General features: G+C 41.2%; 1 protein-coding gene across 1 annotated transcript; it reads left to right on the plus strand.

Moving 5' to 3' along the window:
- The first annotated feature begins 1,532 nt into the window (after positions 1-1,532).
- On the plus strand, positions 1,533-24,532 carry SYT3 (synaptotagmin 3). The gene is made up of 7 exons (XM_015810210.1): positions 1,533-1,668; positions 2,860-3,241; positions 4,649-5,213; positions 18,478-18,598; positions 21,003-21,174; positions 23,211-23,340; positions 24,446-24,532. Exons 1-7 carry the CDS (start codon positions 1,533-1,535, stop codon positions 24,530-24,532), a joined length of 1,593 nt encoding a protein of 530 aa, XP_015665696.1.

Below are 24,532 nucleotides of genomic sequence, written 5' to 3' on the forward strand. Positions count from 1 at the left end.
TGTGTGAGACAATGAATTTGAGTTGTTGCTTTGCTAGCCATGCTGCTGGCCCCTTTGGAGCATATCTAAAACTGAGCTTAGCCACAGATGTTACGTCTTTATATATGGGTAATGTTAAAGGAGAGAGTATCCTCAGCAAACTGAATACCTCTGATAACTTTCCTTCCTATTGGAATTATTTGCATTTTATAAATGTCTATTGCTTTACTAGTAAGTTTGAAAAAATGTCCTGATATTGACATTCTCCAGGCTTATTTTATGATGTGGTTCTTGTGACTGGTCATCAGCCAAGGCTGATGTCTTGTGGTTTTAAGTCTATCCAAAGTCCTTCCTTCCTTGGAATGCATCAGGATATATTCATTGCCTCCAATGATATTAGTTGGATATCATTTCACCAGTGATTTACCACATTTTACTTCCAGTTGTAGTAAGCCAGCACCAATGCACTTGGCAGCCCTCTTCCTCATGCTTCTGTCTCACATTTTGTCCCCAAAGCTCCACCATTTATGTGCTTCCTCTCCACTTTTGCCTGCCTGTTCCACCATCCAAGAACAGCATCTGGAATGTTAGGCTGAAAGACTGTCACAGACCTAAGCACACTGAGAATCCCTTTTTAGCCAAGTAAATCCGGATTCACACTCAAACTTTGGTCTGCCTCTGATCAGCCAACCTAAGATAATTCCCAGGTAATTATTTTTTGGGGAGACATAATGCAATAGTGTTGGGCCTTGAGCCAGTGCCACTGTATTTCTCCCTTGCATTTGGTGCTGGTCAGTTGAGATCCTGCTTTTGCCTACATTGATAGATAAGATATAGGTTGGTGCTCAATCCTTGTTCACCCAAAGCTACATAAAGACATTCCATGCCTGCTTTGTAATTTCCATGCATTTTGCACATGCTATCCGCTTTAGTCTTTGGCAATATGAATCAGGTTTCAACTGATGTAAAGTAAATATGAAAATGGCTTTTCTGTTAAGGTAGTCAGGTCCTCAATTGTATCTCAAGAGTTCTGATACAGGATATATTTTGCTTCTTGTCTTGTTCCTCCAGTAATCCCCCAATATTATTTTTGTGCCTACTTCAACCACTGAAGCTCCAGTTTTTCCCAGAGTAGACAGGGATATGGAGGACATTTTGTTTTTTATTCTGGAGGGGTGAGTCTGTTTCAGCTTCAGCCTCAGTGATTAAAATAAATGCAGAAGATAGCAGAATCTAAGTGGCACCCAGACATTTTTGAGCCCCCTCAAGTAAAAGATGCACTTTTGTGAAGATTTTTTTTAAAAAACAAGGTCAGCATGTTTGATTATGTAATTCAACATAGCCTCCTCTGACTCTTAGTGACTCACCTGGTCAATGAAGATAGCAGGGACTGAGTCTCAGTTCTTTGGCAAGGACACCCCAAAGTTCAGGTAGCAATAAGAATCAGCAGGGGCCTTATTGCTAGGAAACCTGCATTGCAGATTTCACCATGGCCCAAGGTCATATGTAATGACATTTTTAACATGCAACAAAATACTTGCTGTTTAGGCATCATGTCAGGAGATTATGATGAGGATAGGCATCGCAAGGCAATGGAGCTCCTTCATGTGCTGTGTTCCAACACATGTGCTGCCCAGGAGCGTGAGAAGTGCCAGGAACTGACAGGACATGTGGGTCCCATCAACACAGGTGAGAATCTTGATGTATAATATCGACATATCTATAGAGGAAATCAGAATAGAATGATGAAAATTTATGGCCTAGGTCTAGTTCATGGGTCTTGTTGACATGTTGCTGGATTGAAGTAGCATAGAGGTCTCAGTATTAAATTAATATTTTATATGAACAAGTAAATAACTAAAATATGCCTGTATGTTGGTTTATAGTTCTATGTGACAGAAAGATATTCTGATGAATCTTGTGGGATCATTTGAAAATTTGAACTACTTTTGCATTCTAATTCTTATCACATTTGCTACAATAAAAATCCTGAATGCTCTCTGGAGTCTTCTTGGGAAATGCTTTGAATCAAGCAATTTAAATGTATTCACTCATGTTGTGCAGTGGAAAATATATTCAAGTGGAAGAACCATTATATAATTTGATTACATATGTATTTATTGCAATTGTTATGGTATTTATTGAGAATTCTATATATGTGTCTGTGCCACTGAGCTTTAAATAGTCTTTAAATTAGGATTTAATGGGAAATGTTTTTTCTATTCTTGGTTGTATCTGTGAAAATTTATTTAACCATAAGAGATTTTTCTTAGGTACCAACAACACTAGGAAACTTGAGTATAAACAGTGAATATATATATAATAGTAAGATAGAAGGAATGAATGTGGCGCATTTATTGAATGTAAATGACAAGTATATTTTGGTATGAAACTATAATATGGTTATGCTTATATTTAGTACTGATCCCAATGAACTGTAGAATTTATGGGGGGGGACTTATTTCCCTTCAGTAAAGTATTTTTTACAGTTTCACACTTAATTAAGACTGGCTTTATAATTAGTGTCCAATTAAAAATCTCTGGAAAGGGAATCAAAAAATAAAGGGTGCATAGCTTTTTATATGGATGCCACTTCCAATGCTTGGCAGATCATGACATAGTCAGGTTGGTCTACTTCTAATGGGGGGATAGGGCAGAATTGGGACTCAGGGACAGTTTGATGGTACTACTTAAGAAAGAGTTGAGCTGTCATGTATTCTGCCCACTGGCAGTTGGTGCTGCTAGTCCAGGGTTCTAGGTTCTCTCCAACAGCCAGTAGAATGAGGATAGCTCAACTATCCAAGATGACAGATGGCCACAAAAGGCAACTTATCCCTGATCTTTCATTATGGTATCTGCCTCTCCACTTTTCTCCTCTAGAGATCCTGGTTAGCCTTCTGTCTGTGATTGTGACTTTCTGCGGGATTGTGCTGCTGGGCGTCTCCCTTTTCGTCTCTTGGAAACTATGTTGGATCCCCTGGCGGGATAAAGGATCCTCATCACAAACCCAACGCAAGGAGCATCTCCTCCATGCCCATCTCCACCACTCGCCTTTTGGGGATCTCCTGGCTGAGCGGGTAGAATTGGGTCCCGAAATGCCTGAGAGATCGTACCTCGATATGGATTCCTATCCCGAGGCCAACCTCAAAGTTAGCCAAACCTCCCCTGACCTCCCTGTGGAAAGTCAGACGGGTACCAAGGAAGGCAGCATTCCCAATGCCCACTCCCACCAGCAAGTAGCAAGCTTGGCACCCACTCCCAGGTGAGTTGTGAGGAGGGAAGGTTGCAGAGCGAGAGCCCAAGCTGAATCTGTACAGTTGATGTTTATACAGAGGACATACACTCAATGCTATCTGTCTAACATTAATAATTGGTGCCTGAGTATTCTTGTTTTTCTTTTCCTGCCCCATTTTTTTTTCTTTTATGTAACATCTTTTTAAATTGTAAGCATGAGGGCACAAACTGCATGATCAGTAAGGTAAGAGCCTTTTAGTCAATATCTTTTAGTCCAGATTCCCAATCTATAAAATGAAAATATGAAGAACAATGAAAATAACACATATTGCCAGATGATAGTCTGGGTCTCGTGACTGCAATACTGACATCATGAGACCCACACATAAATAATTGGCTCATTATACCAGTGTTTCTAAACCTGGGCAATGTTCAATATGCCTGGACTTCAACTGCCAGAATTCCCCAACCAACTGGCTGGAGATTTCTGAGAGTTGAACTCCAGACATCTTAAAGTTGCCAAGGTTGCGAAACACTGTATTATATAGTATTCTGGAACTCAGTGCTGCTTGAAAAGTTTTGGGTTGATTTTAACAGATGCAGTTCTTTAAAAAGTAAAATTTGGCTTACAGAATATAATCATAGATATGCTATATGGGTAAGTAGCCTGTTCACTTGTTCACTACATTCAGCTTCCTAGATGCTTAGTGTTGGAGGTTTTTAATGGGACTTTGGAAAAAGAGAAAGCACAGTAGCATAAGGAGGCACACAACTGTAATATAACCCTATTGCTGGTTCATAAACAAAGGAAGAAGAACTGATAATCAGTTCTTCTCAACTGAATCTGCATATCACAATTCCCAAGCTTTCTCCACTTATCTCTTGTTTCTTGTCCGTATTATAAGAAGTGAAAAATTAGTACTAATTAAAGATTTCATACTGAAACAGTTATATGCACATTTAATCAAATTATTAAATCAAGTGTATATCCAATTTTGGTTTTAAAGAATAAAAGTGCACCTGCTATCTTTTTGAAAGGCAGATAATATGCATGTTACAGCAGGTGCCATCATGCTTTTGTATGCTTTTTTCAAGATTTCATCTGCAAAAACTGTAAATCTGATGCATCTTTTTATACACTAAGAAGACAATAGATCCAGATTTAGCTACATTAAGAACATATCCCCTGAATGCCATGGCATTGTGTATAATGTAAATCTCAGTGATTTTAATGAATTAACTGATTTGAATTTTAAACCAATTTAAGTTAATCTGTAGACCAAGAAGTATTTGTTACCCTTCTGAAAATTTAAAGCCAGGATGTTGACAGTTGTAACTCTATCCTGGACAGAGGGTTATTGATTTGTGGGGTGAATGTAATGGACATGTGGTTATGTGTCTCTCTGGCTGTATTTTTTTTTACTGTTCCCTCCAGGTACAACACACTGCCACGTCCTGTGACCCAGCAATTGAGCAGCCCAGACACTGGAGTCCATGGTGGGGGAGGAGGAGGAGAAGACAAGGTGGAACAAGTGACCAGCATTGGGCAGATAAAACCTGAACTGTATAAACAGCGCTCAGGTGAGGCAGACTCCAAGAAAGGGGAGGCTCCAAGCTGTGGACAATTGAGCTTTGCCCTCCGCTATGCCTACGGCACGGAGCAGCTGGTGGTCAGAATACTCCGGGCTTTAGACCTACCTGCCAAAGATGCAAATGGATTCTCTGACCCCTATGTGAAAATGTACCTTCTGCCTGACCGTAAAAAGAAATACCAAACAAAGGTGCATCGCAAAACACTCAATCCTATTTTCAATGAGACCTTTAACTTCAACGTCCCCTTTGCTGAACTGCCCTCACGTAAACTTCATTTCAGTGTCTACGACTTTGACCGCTTCTCCCGTCATGATCTCATTGGCCAAGTCGTCCTGGACAACCTGCTGGAAATTGCTGAGCGGGACAATGACGCTCCCCTCTGGCGGGACATCATGGAAGCCAGTTCGGTAAGTGGAGCTGTGACAGGTAGTCCTTGACTTACAACCGTTCACTTAGCCGCCAACCGAAGTTACAGTGGCACTGAAAACAGTGTCTTACAACCATTCCTTGTACTTTATAACTGTCACAACATCCTCATGATTATATGATCCAAATTCAGGCCTCCATATATTTATGATGGTTGCAGTGTCCTGGAGTCATGTGATGGTGACCTTCCCAGCCAGCTTCTAACAAGCAAAGTCAATGAGGAAAAGCCAGATTTGCTTAACAACTGCATGATTCATTTAACAACTGTGGTGATTTGCTTAACAGCCATGGCAAGAAAGGTCATAAAATCAGATGTAACTCATTTAACAACTCTCTTACTTAGCAACAGAAAGTCTAGTCACAGTTATGGTTATAGGCTGAGGACTTCCTGTACGTGAGAAGTGATGTTCCCTTGAATGATGCATTCCAGGCTTTTGAGTTAAAAGGTAAACGTTGACCAATAATGCAAATTGCTCAAGTGATTAAATTCATTGTAATTGAATTAGTTACAAAATTCAGCAGCCTCATTTGGTTAATCAAGCTCTTCAATACTTCAATGCACCATTTTAGCTTGGTGCACTTCATCAATTCAGTCAATCAATGCAGCTGCATTGCTCAGCTATTGTATATTCATGAATCAATAATAATAGTTGCCTCAAAAGGAAGGGGGACATTTTTTTGTAAACATTTCCACACTATGAAAGACAATTTTGCTCTTTCAGTGGGGAGAGCCCAGCTAGGCTCACAAAAGAACACAGTAGCACAGCTGTGCTCCGTTGGTTGATATCCCTCCTGAGCACCGTTCAGATGGTGGTGGTCCCGTTGGAGTGAAGACAGAATGAGGAAGGGAGCATTGCCCTCATTTGCTTCATTTGCTCCCATTGAAAACACTTTTGGTTACAGTTACAGTTCAGTGTTACAAAGCTTAGGAAGAAGACACAATTATTTTTAATTATAATAAAAGAAATAAAATGCCACTGAAGCAGCAGCTGATTGGGGCATGAAGAAGATTTTAATGCCTGCTAGCTTTTAAAATGATAAGCAGAAAGAGGTGAAGCTTTCTCTACTTATTTAAAAAAAGCTGTGATTAAGTTCACAATCCCCACCAACCACAAGGGGATATTACTTTTTTTAGCACAACTACTGCTAGGTTGAAATTATATTTTACACCACTTTCAGATTCATTATTAGGATAAAGTGACTACTAAACCAAGCCTCCAATTTAAAAAGGCTAATTTTTCCTGGCACCCAGTTTATAATATTTTTTTTTTCTATTTTGCTTCTAATTCTTACAGAACTCAAAAATATGGGGCAAATGTTCAGGTACTATTCTGACCAGCTAAAGTATTTAATCAATGAAAGCACAGTTCTGATTGGCAGATTACAAGTGGTATGTAAACTAGAGAAAGAAGGGCAGAATATCTTCTGCATATCTACAGAAGAGATTTCCCATTAGTTAAACACAAAGTTTGGTTTGCACTCCTGAAGTTGTCTGTGGTTAGTGCCCATGGGAAACATCACTATTTTACTTCTGAAAAAGCACTGGGGATATCTTCAGGCTAAGAAATGTAGTAGAAAGGATTCTGAATCATTCTTACATATATAAGCACTGTGTATTCATAAATATTGAGTTATGGACAAGATCAGGAGAGCAATATAACCTGCTGGACAAGACTTATAATGTGCTTTCACTGTGAAACACAAACTCTGTAGAAATTTGATATAACTGCAGCCTTATCGTCGTTGCTAGGCACATAGTAATAGCAGTAATGATCATTTGTAGGATATGCAAGATTAGTTTTTTCTGTAAAACATTCCTAATTAAGGTGAGCTTTCACAGCTCATGAGCTTCACTCTTGGCCTGCTCAGTACCAGCTCTGTAGGTAATAGTGTCTTCAAGATTCAGAAAGCTTCTCGAACCCATCCCCTTGCTTTTTGCTTGCAAAAAAAAAAAAATGGTTGAAAGGCACTCACATATCTCTTCTGTGCTCTGGCCTCAAAATTGTCCTGATTCCAAAATATAAGTGCAGGGAGGTTGTAAAATGTTTTGGTTACTTAAAAATGTACACAGTATCTGAGGAATGGATGATATAAAAGAATTTGTGTGGGCAGAGGTGAAAAATGGGAAACGTCATGAACAAGGGAGGGGTTCCCTGAAGGGAATTGATAAGACCAAAAGAGAATATGGGAGTGGGTGGTTTCAGTAGGTTTCTTACAGACATCCACCTATTGGGTTCTCCCTGCTCCCATTCTTCCTCCTCCCCACTCCTTCCCCTTGAGCTTTCTCAAAGAGCAACTCGTCTTGCTTTTCTTCTTCTCCCTCTTTGTGCATATTTTTAGCTAGGCTCTTATTCATCATGCTGGTGGTTAATTAGGGCAGTCAGGTGTGCAGCAGCCATTCCTCCCCATCCTGTCAGCAAATGCCTTTTCCTCACAACTTCAGATTTCTCCTTCTTTCTATCGTGTTCAACAATTGTCATGATAGCCAGTCCAAGTTTTTTAACTGCCTTCTTTCTTTCTGCCTTTCTCCAAAAGCCTGAAGTATCTTCCTGGGTGAATATAGTTCTCACTGATTGTGTGATTTTTTTCCTGAGCTTTAGAAAATCAACTGATTATAGGGTGGAGGAGAAAGCAGTGGAAGGGAGGAAGACCAAATAAATGTTCCCGATAGGATTAGGGAATAGGAAATTAACCCTGGACCTTAGACAACTGAAGGAGGAGACCAATCTTCACCAACTTCTGGCTGGGGAACTTCTGGCTGAAGACCAGGAGATGGTTGCTATATTTGTTCAATAGCTAAAACACTATCACTCGCACACAAGAAGGAGCATCTGGTAGGCACAGGGAGGAAACTGAGGATGCAAATTGTGGCCCAACGTATCTGGATGGGTGCAGACTGAGGAAGACTGTCCTCACATCCAGTCTTGTTGAAGTTTCCTAAGATTCTCATTTTGGAAATGGAATTATATTGCACCAGGGGTTTCTCTGTTCAAGATGCACCATTCCATTTGATCTTTTGTTTAATTCCCAATGTTGCTTGTTTTCCCTCCTGCAAATCAGAGCACCCAATTCTTTAGAGACCTGTGTGGCACAATCTATTTCTTAGGGTTTCTCTCCCACCTACCCAACCCTTTGAAGTGCTTCCTCCCTGTGCCTACCAGATGCTACTTCTTGTGTGCAAGTGATGGTGTTTTAGCCACATATGCAACAGTACTTCCGAATATTGCAGTGAGGGAGTATGGCATTGCATTTGAGTATTTGAGCCTTATTGGTATTGGGCGTTTTTAGAATCTGGATATGAACTGATATATATAACAGAGTCCCCCATCCCACCCCCATTTTTTGCATCTCCAGTGCTAGAGGTGCAGAGATTGAGGCTGTAGAGCTACATCCAAATTTTGAAATCAGTGAGATTTAACTAGGAAATTATTTCAGTTTATTCAATACGTCACTAAATCTGTTTTTGGTTATTGTGAAGACAAGACACCCAACATTAGGCAGGGGTAATAGCTGAAAGAAGTAATGAGTGCATTTATAAAGTATGCACTTATGAAGTAAGCTTTAGGGATTTTTTCCCCCTCTCCCCAAGACATCGTTATCAATGAATATCCAGTGCAGACAATGTTGGACATGTCACAGTTTATTCAGCTTGTCAACAACTTTGTCACTTATAATAAATAAGAACCATCTCCTCCCCCCCAAGGAATTTAAGAAGTAAGTGTTATGGCATAACATTATTATGGTATCTATGCTTCTCCTAAGTGGGTTTTGATGAAAGAGCCATAGTTCACTGGCAGAACACTTGCTTTGCATACAAAATATTAATTGAACTTTGTCTGTTCCTACATTAGGCTGGGAAAGATGAAGCCCTGCCTGAAGCCTTGGGAAAGCTGTTGTTTGTCAGTGTAAAGGAAAGACTTTGTGTCTTCCCTTTTGATTATTGTTCACCCCAATCAGGAAGCTAATATAGTCAGAGATTTGTAATATTTATAGAGCTGCCATCCTTTTGGTGAGTATAGTATTATGGAGCTAATTCTTCTGATGATGGAAGACTGACTTGTTTCAAGCACCTTTCTATATTCCTGTTTTTAAAAAGTACATTGCAACTTGCCAATTTTGTCAAATTAATGAGCAAAACCTTAGTTACTTTGAACAGCTTTTGGTGGATATTCTTTGCTTCCATTTTATATGTTTCCTATCACGAGTTATGGCTGATTTGATCCAGTGCATCTGTGTTTCTTAGGGGCACCTAAACTGCCTGTCAGGAAGGGAATAGTGAAAGAAAGAAACTACATTTATCCATTTCCTGACTCTCTACCTACCTGATGCCCTTCATGTGTTAATCTTCTAATTCTTTTACTTGATAATCATATCATACAACCATCCACTCTTTGCAATCCTCTGCTGGTAAGCATTTCCATGAACATATATAAATATATATTTTATGGAAGTTATAAATCTCTCTCTAGACTTGCTCAAGTTTGTTATCTTTGGTTTCAAGAAGGTACAGAATGTGGTTCCTGAATCCCAATTTTATCTTCATAACTATTCTGTGACCTAGACTGAGAGATAGCTACAGGTACTGAAACTCTATGTCATATTAGTTCATTAGTTGGGCAATGAATTCACAGGCCCACACATCAAAAGGCAGATTGCAATATCACCATCACCATCATCATCATCATCATCATCATCATCATCACCATCACCATCATCATCATCATCATCATCATCATCATCATTAAAGTTGGAAGGGATCTTGGAGGTCATCTAGTCCAACCGCCTGCTCAGGCAGGAAACCCTATAGCAGACATGTCCAAAGTCCGGCCCGCGGGCCATTTGCGGCCCGCGTTCCGGTTTAATCCAGCCCTCGTACAGCCCTCCCTGCTCTATGTAAATGCGGCCCTCCCACGGCCCTCCGGCAAGTCCCATGAGAGAGAGAGAGAGAGAGAGAGACAGAGACAGAGGCACTTGCACTTGCACTTCTGTCTCTCTCTCTCTCTCTCTCTCTCTCATGGGACTTGCCCCCTCGCAGGGCTCCTCATTGGCCCTGCGCCCGGGTGCCCCGCCCCCTGGGAGAAGGGCGGCCAGGAAGTCCCTTTCCCGGGCTGGCCCCGTCCCAGGCGCATGTGGCTGGGGAGCCATGCGGGGAAGCCCCGGGATCCCCGCTGGGAGCAACCCCCCCGGAGCCTTTGCTGAGTGGGCCAGCCCTCCCATAAGCCGCAGCCCCGAGAGAGAGCAGCCCCTGCGATGTCCAGCCGGCGCAACCGTTGGCCAAGCAGCAGCAGAGCCGGAGATGGAAGGTCAGTGGCAGGGGGGGAGGGAGGGAGCTCTGAGTCCGCAGAGCGCCGCCGCGAAGTGGCTGCGGGACAGGTGGTTCGCCCCCCCGGCTTACTTGTTCCAGTCTCAGCTGGGACATCACTTCCTGGGCCGCTCCCTGGGCAGCCGAACCAGCCAGATGTCTCCCCGTGCTGGGCGGCAGTCATGGCTGGTGCGGCGGCCAGCGGGAGCATCGTTCCCCGGGAAGCCGAACCGGCCACATGTCTCCCCAGCCCAGGCCGGACGGCAGTCAGGCATGAAGCTTGCCTGGCTGCCGCAGGGCTCTCCGCCGCCCAGCCCTACCTCGACCCCATCGGTGGCACCTTCCTCGGGCACTTTCAGGGAGCCGCCGCTGCTGCCCTCGTTGCTGTAGGAGAAGGAGACCTTGGGATGCTAGGGCGGCAGGGCTGGCGGCGATCGGGACCCCCCCCTCGTCGGCACTCCCCGTTGCCGGTGCGGCCGCCCATGGTGCACCCGGCCTTGGCGCCCTCCTCTTAAGATGGCGAAGTGGCTGAGGATGCGGCGGGGGCGGCAGCCGGGCCAGGGGCGGCGACGGGGACCCCGACGATGCTGCAGTAGCTGCTGCCAGAGCCGCTGCCTCCTGTCCTGCTCCCCCTCCCTGCCCGTTTGGCTGAGGACGCAATGGGGCCGCCGCCACTGGAGCTGCTGCCTCCCGTCCTGCTCCCCCTCCCTGCCCCTCCCTGCTTGTTCGGCTGAAGAAGCGATGGGGGGGCGGCCGGGAGCTTCTACCTTCCGTCCTGCTCTCCCCGCCCGTTCGGCGCCATCTGCCTTTCATTCTCTCTCTCTCTCTCTCTCTCCTAACCTGGAGGGAGAGGGAGAGAGAGAAAGAGGAAAGAAAGAGAAGAGAAAGAGAGGAGAGANGAGAAAAAGTGGAAAGAGAAAGAGGAAAGAGAAAGAGGGGAAAGAGAGAGAGAAAGTTAGAGGAAAGAGAGGAAGAGAAGAGAAAGAGGAAAAAAAGAAAAAGAGAAAAGAGAAAAAGAGAAAAAGAGGAAAGAGAGAAAGAGAAGAGAAATAGAGGAAAGAGGAAAGAGAAAGAGAGGAAAGAGGGAAAGAGAAAGAGGAAAGAAAGAGAGAGAGAAAGAAAGGAAAGAGAGAAAGAGGAAAGAAAGAGAGGAAAGAGAAAGAAGAAAAGAGGAGAGAGGAAAGAGAGAAAGTTAGAGGAAAGAAAGAGGAGAGGAAAGAAAGGAAAGAGAGGAAAGGAAGAGAAAGAAAGAGAGGAAAGAGAAAGAAGAGAGGAAAGAGAGAGAGGAAAGAGAAAGAGAGGAAAGAAAGAAAAAGAGGAAAGAGAAAGGGAGAGGAAAGGGAGAGAAAAGAAAGAAAGAAAGCAAGAGGGAGAGGAAAGAGAAAAAGAAAAGAGAAAAAAGATTGAGAAAGAGAAAGGAAAGAGAAAGAGAAGAGAGAGGGAGAGGAAAGAAAGAAGAGAAAGAGAGGAAAGAGAGGAAAGAGAGAGGAAAGAGGAAAAGAGGAAAGAGGGAGAGAAAGGAGAGGAAAGAGAAAGGAAAGAGAAAGAAAGCGAGGGGGAGAGGAAAGAGAAAAAGAGGAAAGAAAAAAGATTGAGAAAAGAGAGGAAAGAAAGAGGAAAGAGAAGAGAAAGAGGAAAGAGAAATAAAGGAAAGAGAGAGGAAAGAGAGAAAGGAAAGAGAAAGGAAGGAAAGAGGAAAAAGAAGAAAAGAGGAAAGAAAGGAGAAAGAGAGGAAAGAGAAAGTTAGAGGAAAGAGAAAGAGAGAAAGAGGAAAGAGGAAAGAAAGAGAGAGAGGAAAGCGAAAGAGGGGGAGAGGAAAGAGAAAGAGAGAGAGGGGAGAGGAAAGGGAAAGGAAAGAGAGAGAGAGAAAGAGGAAAGAGAGGGAGAGGAAAGAGGCATAAAATAATTCATTTGCATTTAATTGTAATGGTTCAAAGAATGTTCGGAAAAATGTTTGGCCCTCCAGCATGTTCACTTCATCCAATCTGGCCCTCTTTGAAAAAAGTTTGGACACCCCTGCCCTATACCATTTCAAACAAATGGCTGTCCACTCTCTTCTTAAAAACTTCCAGTGTTGGAGCATTCACAGCTTCTGGAGACAGGTTGTTCCACTGGTTAATTGTTCTAATCTAGTCCTTCTTTCCTGAATGCCTCTTCTACAGCAAAAGGAAAGATAGAACAACCAATGAGAAAACAGGAGGGTTAAAAGTAGAAGGTGTTCACTTGGATTTCCCCATATAAATCCATAAATGAGACAAGGCAATTGCCTAATCAGTCTTTTCTGGAAATACCTTAAGTCATGGCTTATATAAATGGAATAAATCATGGATGAATCATCAAAAGTGTTTTATATTAATCAGTGTCAGCTCACTTTCATATATCTAAATTTGTCAGATCCAGAGGGTTGCTGTAGTTATGGACAATTGTATATTACTATCACAAGAGTGGAAGGGAGTGACATTTTCAGTTCAGGAGGGGAGCAGAGGTTGTATAACATTGAAGTGTGCCTCCAGTGACTTAAATACCTGATTATTATCGAAGCCCAGCCAGCTACCTAGTTAACAGGGAATCCCATTGTAAAGCTATCTACAGCTTCTGCAGCCATAATTTTAGCACAATGCCTGAATCGAGTCCTTTAAATCTTTATATAGGCCAGTTGTTTAGGCATAGCACAACAGGCAAACATAGACATTTTATGCTTTGTTAATTTGGGATTCGGTTTAGTTTGCTCAGAGTGATATAGAGGGAATGGCCTACTGGAATGACAGTCTTCCCCATGATTTAGGTGTCCGAATAGGAAGCCAAAAACCGACCATTCTAATTTGAGCCTCAGTGCACATGGTTTTATCTGGCTTCAATCTGTGTCTCTTTACCAGTGTTTAGAGAAAGATGGCTGTTTTCTCATCTTGCTTCCTCTCCTTTTCCTCCTCCCAGATATATCTCCCTGCCTTTAAGCCAGCAATGGTCCATTCACACTGCGCCCTCCTGCTCTTAGCCTCACATTCCTCTGTAGCTTGGCCTGGATGAGGCCAAGTGATACCCTTTGGGCCCTGATGGTTTAGGAGTGCTGCTGAGGAAAGGAAGGGGAAGAAATAGAAGGAGAGAGATTAATTCATATTGATGAGGCTGCAAATGGGACTGAGCTGGTAAAAGAGCATAAAATATTGAGAAGGAAACAATGCCCTACTAGATCATTGGGGGGGAAAGAGGGGGCAAAAATTCCTTTGCTTGGTTCTTTTATGTCAAAGCTACTATGTCTTTAATACCAATACCAGAAGAAGGAATGCCACAGGTACATCTTGATGTTCACATGGAGAGTAGTTTAATTTCTGACTGCTGGTGGTGAATTGCATGTAGCATGCAGCATCAAGCACTGTGGTATAATACTTTCCTTCTATGCGAATTATAGTTTTGATTAAGATGACCTTTAAAAAAAATCTGTACTGTCACTGAGCTGTCACTCATACCATTGTGGTTTTCTTCATTGAAGTGGGCTGTATCACCTCTAATTTCAAATATTTTTTCCTCTCTCCTCTCTCCATGCACCCAAACATCCTTTTTCCTCCTTACCTTCTTCCTCCAGGGGCCAGGAAGATGCTTAGACATTATGTAGTTTTCTTTCAAAGTTTAACCATTTTTTGTTTTGGGTTGTGGTTGTATTGATTTTTTTCCCTGATGTTCTATATGTTCATTATTCTAAAGCAACCCACCTGGGGAAGGATTTGATCTGAAAGGCAATGTATCAATATTTTAAAAAGATAATGATTCCCTCTGTATTATTTATTAAGTTATCTGCAGATCGGCTATATAAGTGGACCCAGGTTGCCATGCTTAATGGGAGAGCACAAGAAACAAGGTGGATCTTCTCCAATCAAGAATCTGCCATATGCTTTGAATTCTTTGGTCCTCAGAACTCTTACCTAAAATGGAAGTTGAAATCAAAACATCTGGAGAACACTTAGTTAGGGGCAGGCTGTATCCAGTTTGGGAGAAAGATCAAAGCCTTGAATGAAGACATTGAAAATCTGACTCATTGAAAAATTGTCTCCAGTTTCACCCCTTCTCTCTGCAGCCTTTCTATTTTCCATATGCAAGGTTCTTTCAGGTGTAATCTGTTGCCAATTATTGCCTGGAGCATCTACCAGAAGGGTCGAACCCCAGTTTCCTCCCTCTCTCTTACATACACATTCACACACTATCCTTTCTCTCAAGAAGTTTGCTTTGGAGGCTAGCAGGAAAGAAACAGCAGCATTTATTAGAGGCCTGGATTGTTCCCCTGCCAAGCATGTTTCAGATTAAGCAAAGGGCACCTTATGGTGTCTGGTGTCAACAGACCTGAGTTTGGTGGATCAATGGCCTGATTCACCATAAGGCACCTTCCTATATTCCTCATTGGGGGCTTTCCGAATTAAGCCTGCGCTGCTCATTAGAATTAGATGTTGTGGAGAAAAGTTGTGTACCTGTTAATATTTCAGAACAAGGAACACGGATCTAATTAAGTCAATGTGCTTTGCATAGCACAATGTGCTGCTTTTTCTTCCTCAGACTCTAATGCACATTCTTCTCTGAAACCCTAGAAAGATAATCTTCATGTAGCTGCAGCGAAACAAGATAGACAGATAATGATCATTTAAATTTATTTTATTAAAATTACAGCAAGGAATTACATCAAGGAAAGAGAAACTGTTTTGAGACTCACTACACCTACTAACTAGGAAGTCATTTGGTTAAGTGCCCACAATGTGCTCCCTAAAATCAAGACATGTCTATAGATCAGAGATAGCACTGATAGTTAACCCATGTTAGCCTAGGTTACAAGTCATCTTTCTGTCCTCCCTAGAGGCCTCAGGAGTTGTGCCTGTTGGCATTGAGACATCATTGAAAAGGACAGGGCCAAATGTTCAGATCTTCTTTTTTTAATTTGGGTAGGTTTGCGGATTATAAGGCACTATTCATCATACATGAACCTTACTAAGGTAACTGCTCTAGCATCCCAAATTTGTAGGCAAACCTGTGCACTGGTAATCTAACTTTTATTTTATCAATTTTATATATAATGGTTATTTCCCCAGTGTTGATGATGATTAAAATGCTTTTAAGCAAACATTTTCTTCCTATTAATACAAATAGCAACTTTGGCTATGAAACTCCAACTTTGAAAAATCAGAATTATTTTGCGATGTTCATACTCACCAAGTGTGAGACAGGTGGTCCTGTCTTGTTTAGCAATTGTTCAAAGTTACAAACTTTGCAAACTAATCCTTGCATTTACAACCATCACAGTGTCCTGCAGCTATACGGTCACCTTTTGCAAGTTTCATAGCCAACTACCAACAAGCAGAATTAATGGAGAATGTGGGAATGAAATGCAAGTCACAGTCACATGATGTCCTGCTTAACAACCACATTGATTCAGTTAATGACAAAGGCAGAAGTAATATTAGTTTGAGGCAGTCACATGTTTGTTTGTTTTTTGCTTAGTGACTGTGGCACTTAGCAATGGAATTACCGATTCCAATTGTGGTCAATAAGCAAGGACTGCATCTGCATGAAAGATGGAGAAAATTCCTTGACAGGGTAGTCAATCCTTTGTATTAGACTTTAAAAAAAAAGTGGGTATAAGTAGTCCTCGACTTACAGCCTTTAATTTAGTGACCATTCAAAGTTACAACAGTACTGAAAAAAAGTGATTTATGACTGTTTTTCACACTTACAACCATTACAGTATCTTCATGGTCACATTCAGATGTTTGGCAGCTGGTTCATATTTATGACACTTGCAGTGTCTTGGGGTCATATGACTGCCTTTTGTGACCTTCTGACAAACAAAGGCAATGGGGAAGCCAGATTCATTTAACAATCATGTTACTAAACAATTGCAGTGATTCATTTAACAACTGTGACAAGATTGAAAGGTTGTAAAATGGGACAAAACTCACTTAACAACTATTGTGCTAAGCAATGGAAATTTGGGCCCCCAATTGTGGTAGTTTACAGCCTTTAGAATCTGTACACAGATTCTCCCTCCTAAATATTTTGACATTTAAATATTGTTAACCTATAAGAAATGCTTATTACACATTCAGTTTCTCCACACAACTATTTCCTCATATTCCCACTTGTGACAGATGGCCTTAATATTTTCCATTGAAAAGGTATGTTGGTGTGTATGTATTTAAGTGTTTGTGTGATGGGAATATGAGGAAATAGTTGTGTGGAGAAACTGAATGTGTAATAAGCATTTCTTATCGGTTAACAATATTTCTTACCATTTAATGAGGGAATTGCTTTGTTTTTGTTCATGTTTATTTTCTATGGCATGTTTGTCTAGAAGTTGTTTGGTTGTTGTTTGGTTGTTGTTGTTTTAGTTATATAAAGCTGCACAGATTTTGAAAGGGAAAGGAAACTATTTTAAACATTCAGATCCCTGAATGGTTTGAATCTGACACTTTTTTCTCAGAGTTTTAAAATATGGAGAATCAGCATATTACAGTAGGGTTAAAAATAGAACTTGTGGTTCCCAGATATTTTTAGATTCCTATAAATTTCACCCAGAAGGGAATATTTATCAAGGATAGGCATTATAGTCCAACAGTATAGAAGACCATTTCTATGGCAATCAGCTATTTTGCCAATTATATAAATGTCACTGATTATCCTTTAAAACAGGGATCGCCAACCTTGGCAACTTTAAGACTTGTGGACTTCAACTCCCAGAATTCCCCAGCCAACATGGCTGGCCAAGGAATTCTGGGAGTTGAAGTCCACAAGTTTTAAAGTTGCAAGGTTGGAGACCCCTGCTTTAAAAAAAAGGGTTCTAACTGATGGTCCAAATGAAACGAGTGCTGAGAATAGTTCCTGAGAATATTTTGGTAGGAAAAAAAATGTTCTTAAATCAGGTTGCCAGCCAAAAATGATCTTTTCCAGGAGCTTTGCAGAAGTGCCTAGTAGAACTCGTCACAGATCTCAAAATAGAGATATGTAACTTGGTGCTGGCCAGATGTTTTCGACTAAAATTTGAGCAAGGATGCCTGATGTGAAGGGATTACAAAAGATATATCCAAAATACTGAGAAATATGTAGAGAGAAAGGAATATGACTTTGACAGAGAGAGGCCAGATCTGTTACCAAACAAGGGAAAACATGGCTTAAACAGGGAGAAGGAATACATATGCTGCTCAGGCAGGCACCCTCCTAATTCACATGGATATAATAGGAGTGGGGAGGAAAGCACAATCAAATGTGCAAGATTCTGTTATTATAACCAGCGTTGATAGCTTTCCTGTTTCTTGATTTGGTCTTTATTGTGGGGCTGACAAGAATAAAGGTAAGGAGAAGGGAGAACATTTAAAGTTGTAAGATTCTGTTACTGTAACCCTATAATAAAAGTAGTTTTAATGTTCATTACTTTGTGCTCAAGTTTGATCTACCTTGAAGGACTGACATCAATCTTGCAACTCTGAAGTGTCTCCCCACCTTCTCTGCCTTTCTTCTAAAGAGAACTAGGTAGAGTCATTGGGGATCATTGCTTTCTCAAATTCAATTCCTGATTTGGGATGAGATTTCTCTTACCTGACTATTGCTTTGGCTGTGGCTTTTTCTCCTCTTCTTCAAGGTTATTCTCACAGCCCATTACACCTACTCTAATCTCATACCTGATTTAGCTGCTGTCAAAATTGAAAATAATACAATATATTGAATGTTTGCCAGAATACAGCAAATCAGTAATATCTTTTCTAAGACGTTTCTATATGTGTGTTTGCATGAATGAAGTGGGCATTTGTTTCAGCCCTCTTCCCGATATGAGATCTGCAATGCAAGATGTGGTCCAGGCAAAGCTGGCAGAAAGCTATACAACCTCTAATTCAATACTTTCAGTGAAGGTTTTCTTTTTTAAACTAAGGACCTGAAACCATTCCATTTCTTTTCTCATCTTCTCATAGGAAAAAGCAGACCTTGGGGAGTTGAATTTTTCCCTCTGTTACCTCCCCACCGCGGGTCGTCTCACAGTTACCATTATCAAGGCTACCAACCTCAAAGCCATGGACCTGACTGGATTTTCTGGTGAGCATATGTGGGTCATGACCAGCAGTTCCTGAAGCAAAACAGCTAGGCCAATTGGCAGTAGAGCAATAGCTTTGACTTAGAGGGTGGTTACCCTGGGGAAAAAGGACAGTAAAATGAGGAAAGAAAGCTGAATATCAGAAGTGAAGTGTCAGAGGATTGTCAGTTAGGCAGTCAGATTGTCAGTTAGGGTAGGTAGGAGAAGACAGAAGAAAAATTAGAATGTACTAATATATGTCTATGGTTTGCTATAGATTAATAAAACATTTTGATTCCAGATTATTTTAAAAATAGTAAAAAACTATAGAAATTGACTTCTCCCTGCTCTTCCCCCTTTTTTCTATCCTACATCAGTCTCTGCTAAAAAGAAACTTTTGGGGAGATGGAAGAATCCACTATGGGATATTATGTGAAAGAATTTGTGCAATGAAACAGTTTTTTTAGTTTTAATGTTCTTGGTTTTGAAAAAGGCAGACAGCGTTTCTGAGCGGGAGCTTTAAGAGATGAATCTCACAGCCAGGGAGGTAGAGTTTAACTTTTTCTTACCTCTATTACAGTCTGTCTGACTTTCCCTGCTTTGAACCATGTTAAAAGCAAAAATTACATTTTATATGACATGTCTTTGGGCCTCTGTTCTCTTGCTAAAACAAATTCATGAATGGAGTATGTTTCTAAGGGTACACCTGTAGTCATTTTTTGCAGTTAGGTCTTGTTAGTTTATTTCAAGGTTTTGGTAAATTGGAATCCTGTTCCTAATAAATTTGGAGATGGGATGGCAGCAGAAAATGAACAGCAGAGCTTCTTGGTGTGTTTTGATTTCACAGAAGCCTGTGTAGGGTTTAACAAGGAGGGGATTCAAATGCAGGTAAGAATTTGAGGTCATCAGAAGTAAGAGCAGTGCCTGGGGGGACTGGCAATCTAGTACCCTGCAGATCTTTGGGATATATCTCCTAAACCTTAATCCTTGCCATGCTGTTTGAAAGCTAAAATTCGAGACCTCTAGGGAGCATCAGGCTCCTTATCCCTGCTATCAGGAAAGGAGGCAGCATTTAAAATTAGGGCAGAGAAAGCAGCAAAGGGGGTTACTGAGGAGAAAGCAAGATGAGTGTAAGATGGGTCCTATTATGCTTCATTGCTATTACAAGGACACAGTTCAGCTTCAAATGAGCAAATCTGTCAATTTTTGTTTTATTCAGCATCTCTTTTTTCACCATATTAATTATGTTTGTCCTGTTTTCCCAGCAGTTTGTAAATTTATTTCTTCTAATAAATAGTTTCTTATATGTGCTTGTCCTTGAATGTTTTTGCATATAGTCTTTTTTATGATAGACTTTTCATAACATATGCTTTTATCTATGCACGTTGTTCCTTAAACTGTGCCCTTTGCACATTTTTTAAAAATTGTAATCTGCATTCTGTGGGAGCTGTGGTTTATTTTTGGTTTGCTTGTACGTTTGGGAGAGATGAACTCAATCAGTTTACATAAACATTCAGATAGAATGAATTTTTCTACTGCCTCTAGTTAGGGATATACATCTCAATGACAGTTGTCATGCTAGTGATATGGAGGGTGAATCTTAACAGAAAATGCCAAGTCAGTTTTGATAAATTGATCCTTGGTGCTTATGATGACAATCAGAGCTCAATCCTCTATGGAGGGAAAACAGGAAGGACTTGCAGTTACAACTAAAGAGGAGAGAGTGGGAATTTCTCAAAGCAAGCCCCCCTTTATGAATATTGGTAGTGGAAAACTGAAGGGCAGATTCTGTTCTACAGTGGTAAACTCCCTATATAATCTGCAATTAGGTTTGGTGGGCACAAGGTGTATCTATGATATACCTTCTGCCAAAGAAAATGGCTGGTTTATATGACAGGTCTATTGTGGGGGCAGGGCCAGCCTCAAACATTTTGCTACCTGGTATTTTTCTGATTACATGAAAAGTTTGTGAAATAGTAGGTCATTAGGAAAAAAGGTACTATATAGCCCAGCCTATTCCCTATAATGCTACTTTTCTGCTTGTGGAAATTGTATCATAAAGAAAGGGATATTGAATTGTGATTCTCCTCCTTGCAAGTTCTGCCATGCCATTCTCCTGCATATGGTTTTGGACCTTATGATACTTTATAGTGGACAGCATTTGTCCTCACTAAGCACTCGCAGACAGTTTCCACAACCATGAAAACCTCATTCAGATGGTATTAGAAAAGATTCCTGTCAGAGATCAATCAGGTAGTCTAAACTCCTTGTACTCAAAGGAATTAAATTACAGTGATCAGAAATGGGGTGGGGCAGAATGTTAAAGACAGAGAGGCCCAAATGATGTCATTTGATATACATTTGACTTGGCTGCTTTCCCTCTAATCCTGGACCACCTTTCTCTATCTTTTGCCTGCATCTTTTCAGATCCCTATGTTAAAGCATCCCTCATGTGTGAAGGGAGGCGCTTGAAGAAGCGTAAGACTTCCATCAAGAAAAACACTTTGAACCCCAGTTACAATGAGGCTCTTGTCTTTGACATTCCCCAGGACAGCATGGAGCATGTCAGCATTACCTTGGCAGTCATGGATTATGATTGGTAAGATATATCATATCCATCCAAATTCTGGTGAGTTAAACAGAAGAGGCATGATTTAAAGGGCTTGTGCTGGCTGGGCATTTAGATTTCCTGCTCCCTTTGAGGAGAAGTCATTTCAGCCAGCGATGGCTCAGCACTCAGGAAATTCACTGCAGAACTTTGGGCACTATATGCAAGATGGAGACACAGATTAGGCTGTCTTGAGGAGGGATATTGGCAGCTCTTGCCAACTGTGGATGCTGTTGTACAATTTCATAGAATGACTTGAATTTGCCCACCCACCCAGATCATTAAAGCCTTGTGACAACACACAAAATCATATTGAAATGTCAGCGCATTCAGGTTATTTGATTTGGTACATCTTGTAAGTTGGATGCTGTGTTGCTAGTTCATGGGTTAGTGAAGAGTACTGCAAAAAAGTCTTCTGGAATTATATTGCAACTTGCTAGAGAAGGAGTTCATTTTGCTTTTTCTAATGAAGATGATGAGTTGAGAACCAAGAGCTGAGTTAGGAGAAAAATAAAACAATGGGAGGAACTTACAGCCAAGATTGCTCCCCATTCTCTGACAAATAGAGAGTTATGCACTGAGTGCAATCATGGATTACCATCCTTGCCCAATCTGGGCATCCTTCAGTTATATGGCTTTGAACCCTTGACATGACCTCATTGTCGTAGTTATGCTGGCCTGGAAATTCTGGGAATTTATATTCCCACCTCTGGAAGGTGGCAAGGAAATGAGCCATTGCCTGGCTGTTTTTATGAATAAATGCAACATAGTCAGTCCTCCCTATACTGGTAGGTGGGAGCTTGTGATCCAATACATATGAAAAGAAGCAGATTAGCAGGATATAAGTACTTAGTATTTAAATACTAAGTACTAGTATTTTAATATTCCACATGTACTTTTGATGCAGAAATAGATGCTAAAATGGAATATAACAACAACAACAACAAAGTTGGAAGGGATCTTGGAGGTCATCTAGTCCAACCCCCTGCTCAGGCAGGAAACCCTATACCATTTCAGACAAATGGCTGTCCAGTCTCTTCTTAAAAACTTCCAGTGTTGGAGCATCCACAGCTTCTGGAGGCAGGTTGTTCCACTGATTAATTGTTCTAACTGTCAGGAAATTTCTCCTTAGTTATAGGTTGCTTCTCTCTTTGGTTAGTTTCTATCGGTTGCTTCTTGTCCTGCCTTCAGGTGTTTTGGAGAATAGCTTGACTCCCTGTTCTTTGTGGCAACCCCTGAGATATTAGAACACTGCTATCATGTCCCCCCTCGCCCTTCTCTTCATTAAACTAGACATACCCAATTCCAGCAACCGTTCCTTATATGTTTTAGCCTCCAGTCCCCTAATCATCTTTGTTGCTCTTCTCTGTACTCTTTCTAGAGTCTCAACATCTTTTTTACATCGTGGTGACCAAAACTGGATGCAGTATTCCAAGTGTGGCCTTACCAAGGCATTGTAAAGTGGTATTAACACTTCACGTGATCTTGATTCTATCCCTCTGTTAATGCAGCCTAGCACTGTGTTGGCTTTTTTGGCAGCTGCAGCACACTGCTGGCTCATATTTAAGTGATTGTCCACTAGGACTCCGAGATCCCTCTCACAGTTACTACTATTGAGCAAGGTACCACCTATGACATAATAAGCTTCAAAAATTTTTGGGAGGGGGGACTTAATATTTCAATGATCTCTTTGTCTCTGGGTCCCAAATACAGCAGTTTTAAGTAAAGCATACAAATGATCCAGTAGCTCACAGTTGTGCACCTGTCATGCCTTTGGCTGATACCAAAAAACTAATCAGATCTGATTAATATTTGAATGGGAGATCTGCAGAAAACCTAGGGCTATATGCTAGACTATAAATTTTTTAAAGAAATCTAGAATAAGGCAGTTAAAAATTTTGGATCATGACATAGGTGATGAACTCAACTTAAGGGAGTCTTTAGGTTTGTTTATGCAGATCACATAACTGAGGTTGACATTTTCCTCCACCTCTGAAAGGCTGGCTCTGAACTAATCTCTTCCACAGCATTGGGCATAATGAAGTCATTGGCATGTGTCGAGTGGGCAATGATGCTGATGCACCTGGGAGAGATCATTGGGCTGAGATGCTGGCAAATCCACGTAAGCCCATTGAACATTGGCACCAGCTAGTAGAGGTGAGTGTGATACTGTGAGAACACCAGGTCTAATCTGTGTCCAACCCATTGCTTCACTGGAAACTAAAAACTAAACTAAAATGCCAGATCAGTAAGAAACAGGATCAATAAACTAGTCATTCTGACACTTCTCTGTTAAGCACAAAGCTGTTCTAACCTGCTGCCTGGGCACAGGATAGAGCAGTGTTTCTCAACCTTGACAACTTGAAGATTTGTGGACTTTAACTCCCAGAATTCCCCAGCCAGTCATTTTAAAGTTGCCAAAGTTGAGAAACATTGGAATAGAGAGACAAAGAAAAAAATGGGGGAGCTTATGAAGTTGTAGGAGAGAATGAAAAACATGCTTCTCTCTCTTAATTATGACACTACTCCACCCACATCTGGCTTAATTTCCACCCACCATTGTCATTTAGGGCCTTCCAAACAAATGTGGCCCTTGAAAAAAATAAAAGCTGCCCATTTCTATAAATAAGAATACAATAAATTACATGTGTATTCTTTTTATGACTTGTTTCTCACTCAGCTTTTATGGTAATGATGTAGCCCTAGACTGTTGGCTGAAAGTGTTGCGTCTCTTATGTATTCTAGTACTGCAGTGGTACAGTACCCTTCCAAGAACTTAGTAGTGTATCCTGAATACAAAGCATGGTCCCTGAAGAATGCTGGAAGATTTGCTGATACAATGGAATGACATTCTGGAATAACTGAGAAACAAGGGGCTAAAAGCTTAAGAAAACTGTCAGGATTGTATAATGTCATAAGCTGGGACAGAATTTGCAGTTGGGATTTCTGGATCTTTTTGGGGAAGACACAGTTTGAGAGGGATGGGGCCAGTGGTGGGATTCAGCCACTTCGCACCACTTTGGCAAAACCGGTAGCTAATTTTTTGTTGCCCAGGCCCAGAATGGACTTCCGAAAGCGGCATCCACACAGAGAGCCGGTTGTTCACATATTTGAATCCCACCACTGGATGGGGCCCAAGGTTGGACCATCTCTTCAAACCCGAGTCCATAGCTCAGGGTGCCGTGGCAGAGGCTGGAGAGTCTGAGAACATTACACTTGTCCCTCTGATTTTTTTTTCTCTTTGCTGCCTCTGATTTTTCAGGAGAAGACTTTGAACAGCTATATCAACAAGAATCCTCCAGCTCAAGATAAACCTAGCATCATAGTAGAAAGTGTTCATTCAGACTAA

Source organism: Protobothrops mucrosquamatus, unplaced genomic scaffold (genome assembly GCF_001527695.2).
Source record: "Protobothrops mucrosquamatus isolate PMUCROS unplaced genomic scaffold, P.Mucros_1.0 scaffold7, whole genome shotgun sequence".
NCBI classification, from domain to species: domain Eukaryota; kingdom Metazoa; phylum Chordata; class Lepidosauria; order Squamata; family Viperidae; genus Protobothrops; species Protobothrops mucrosquamatus.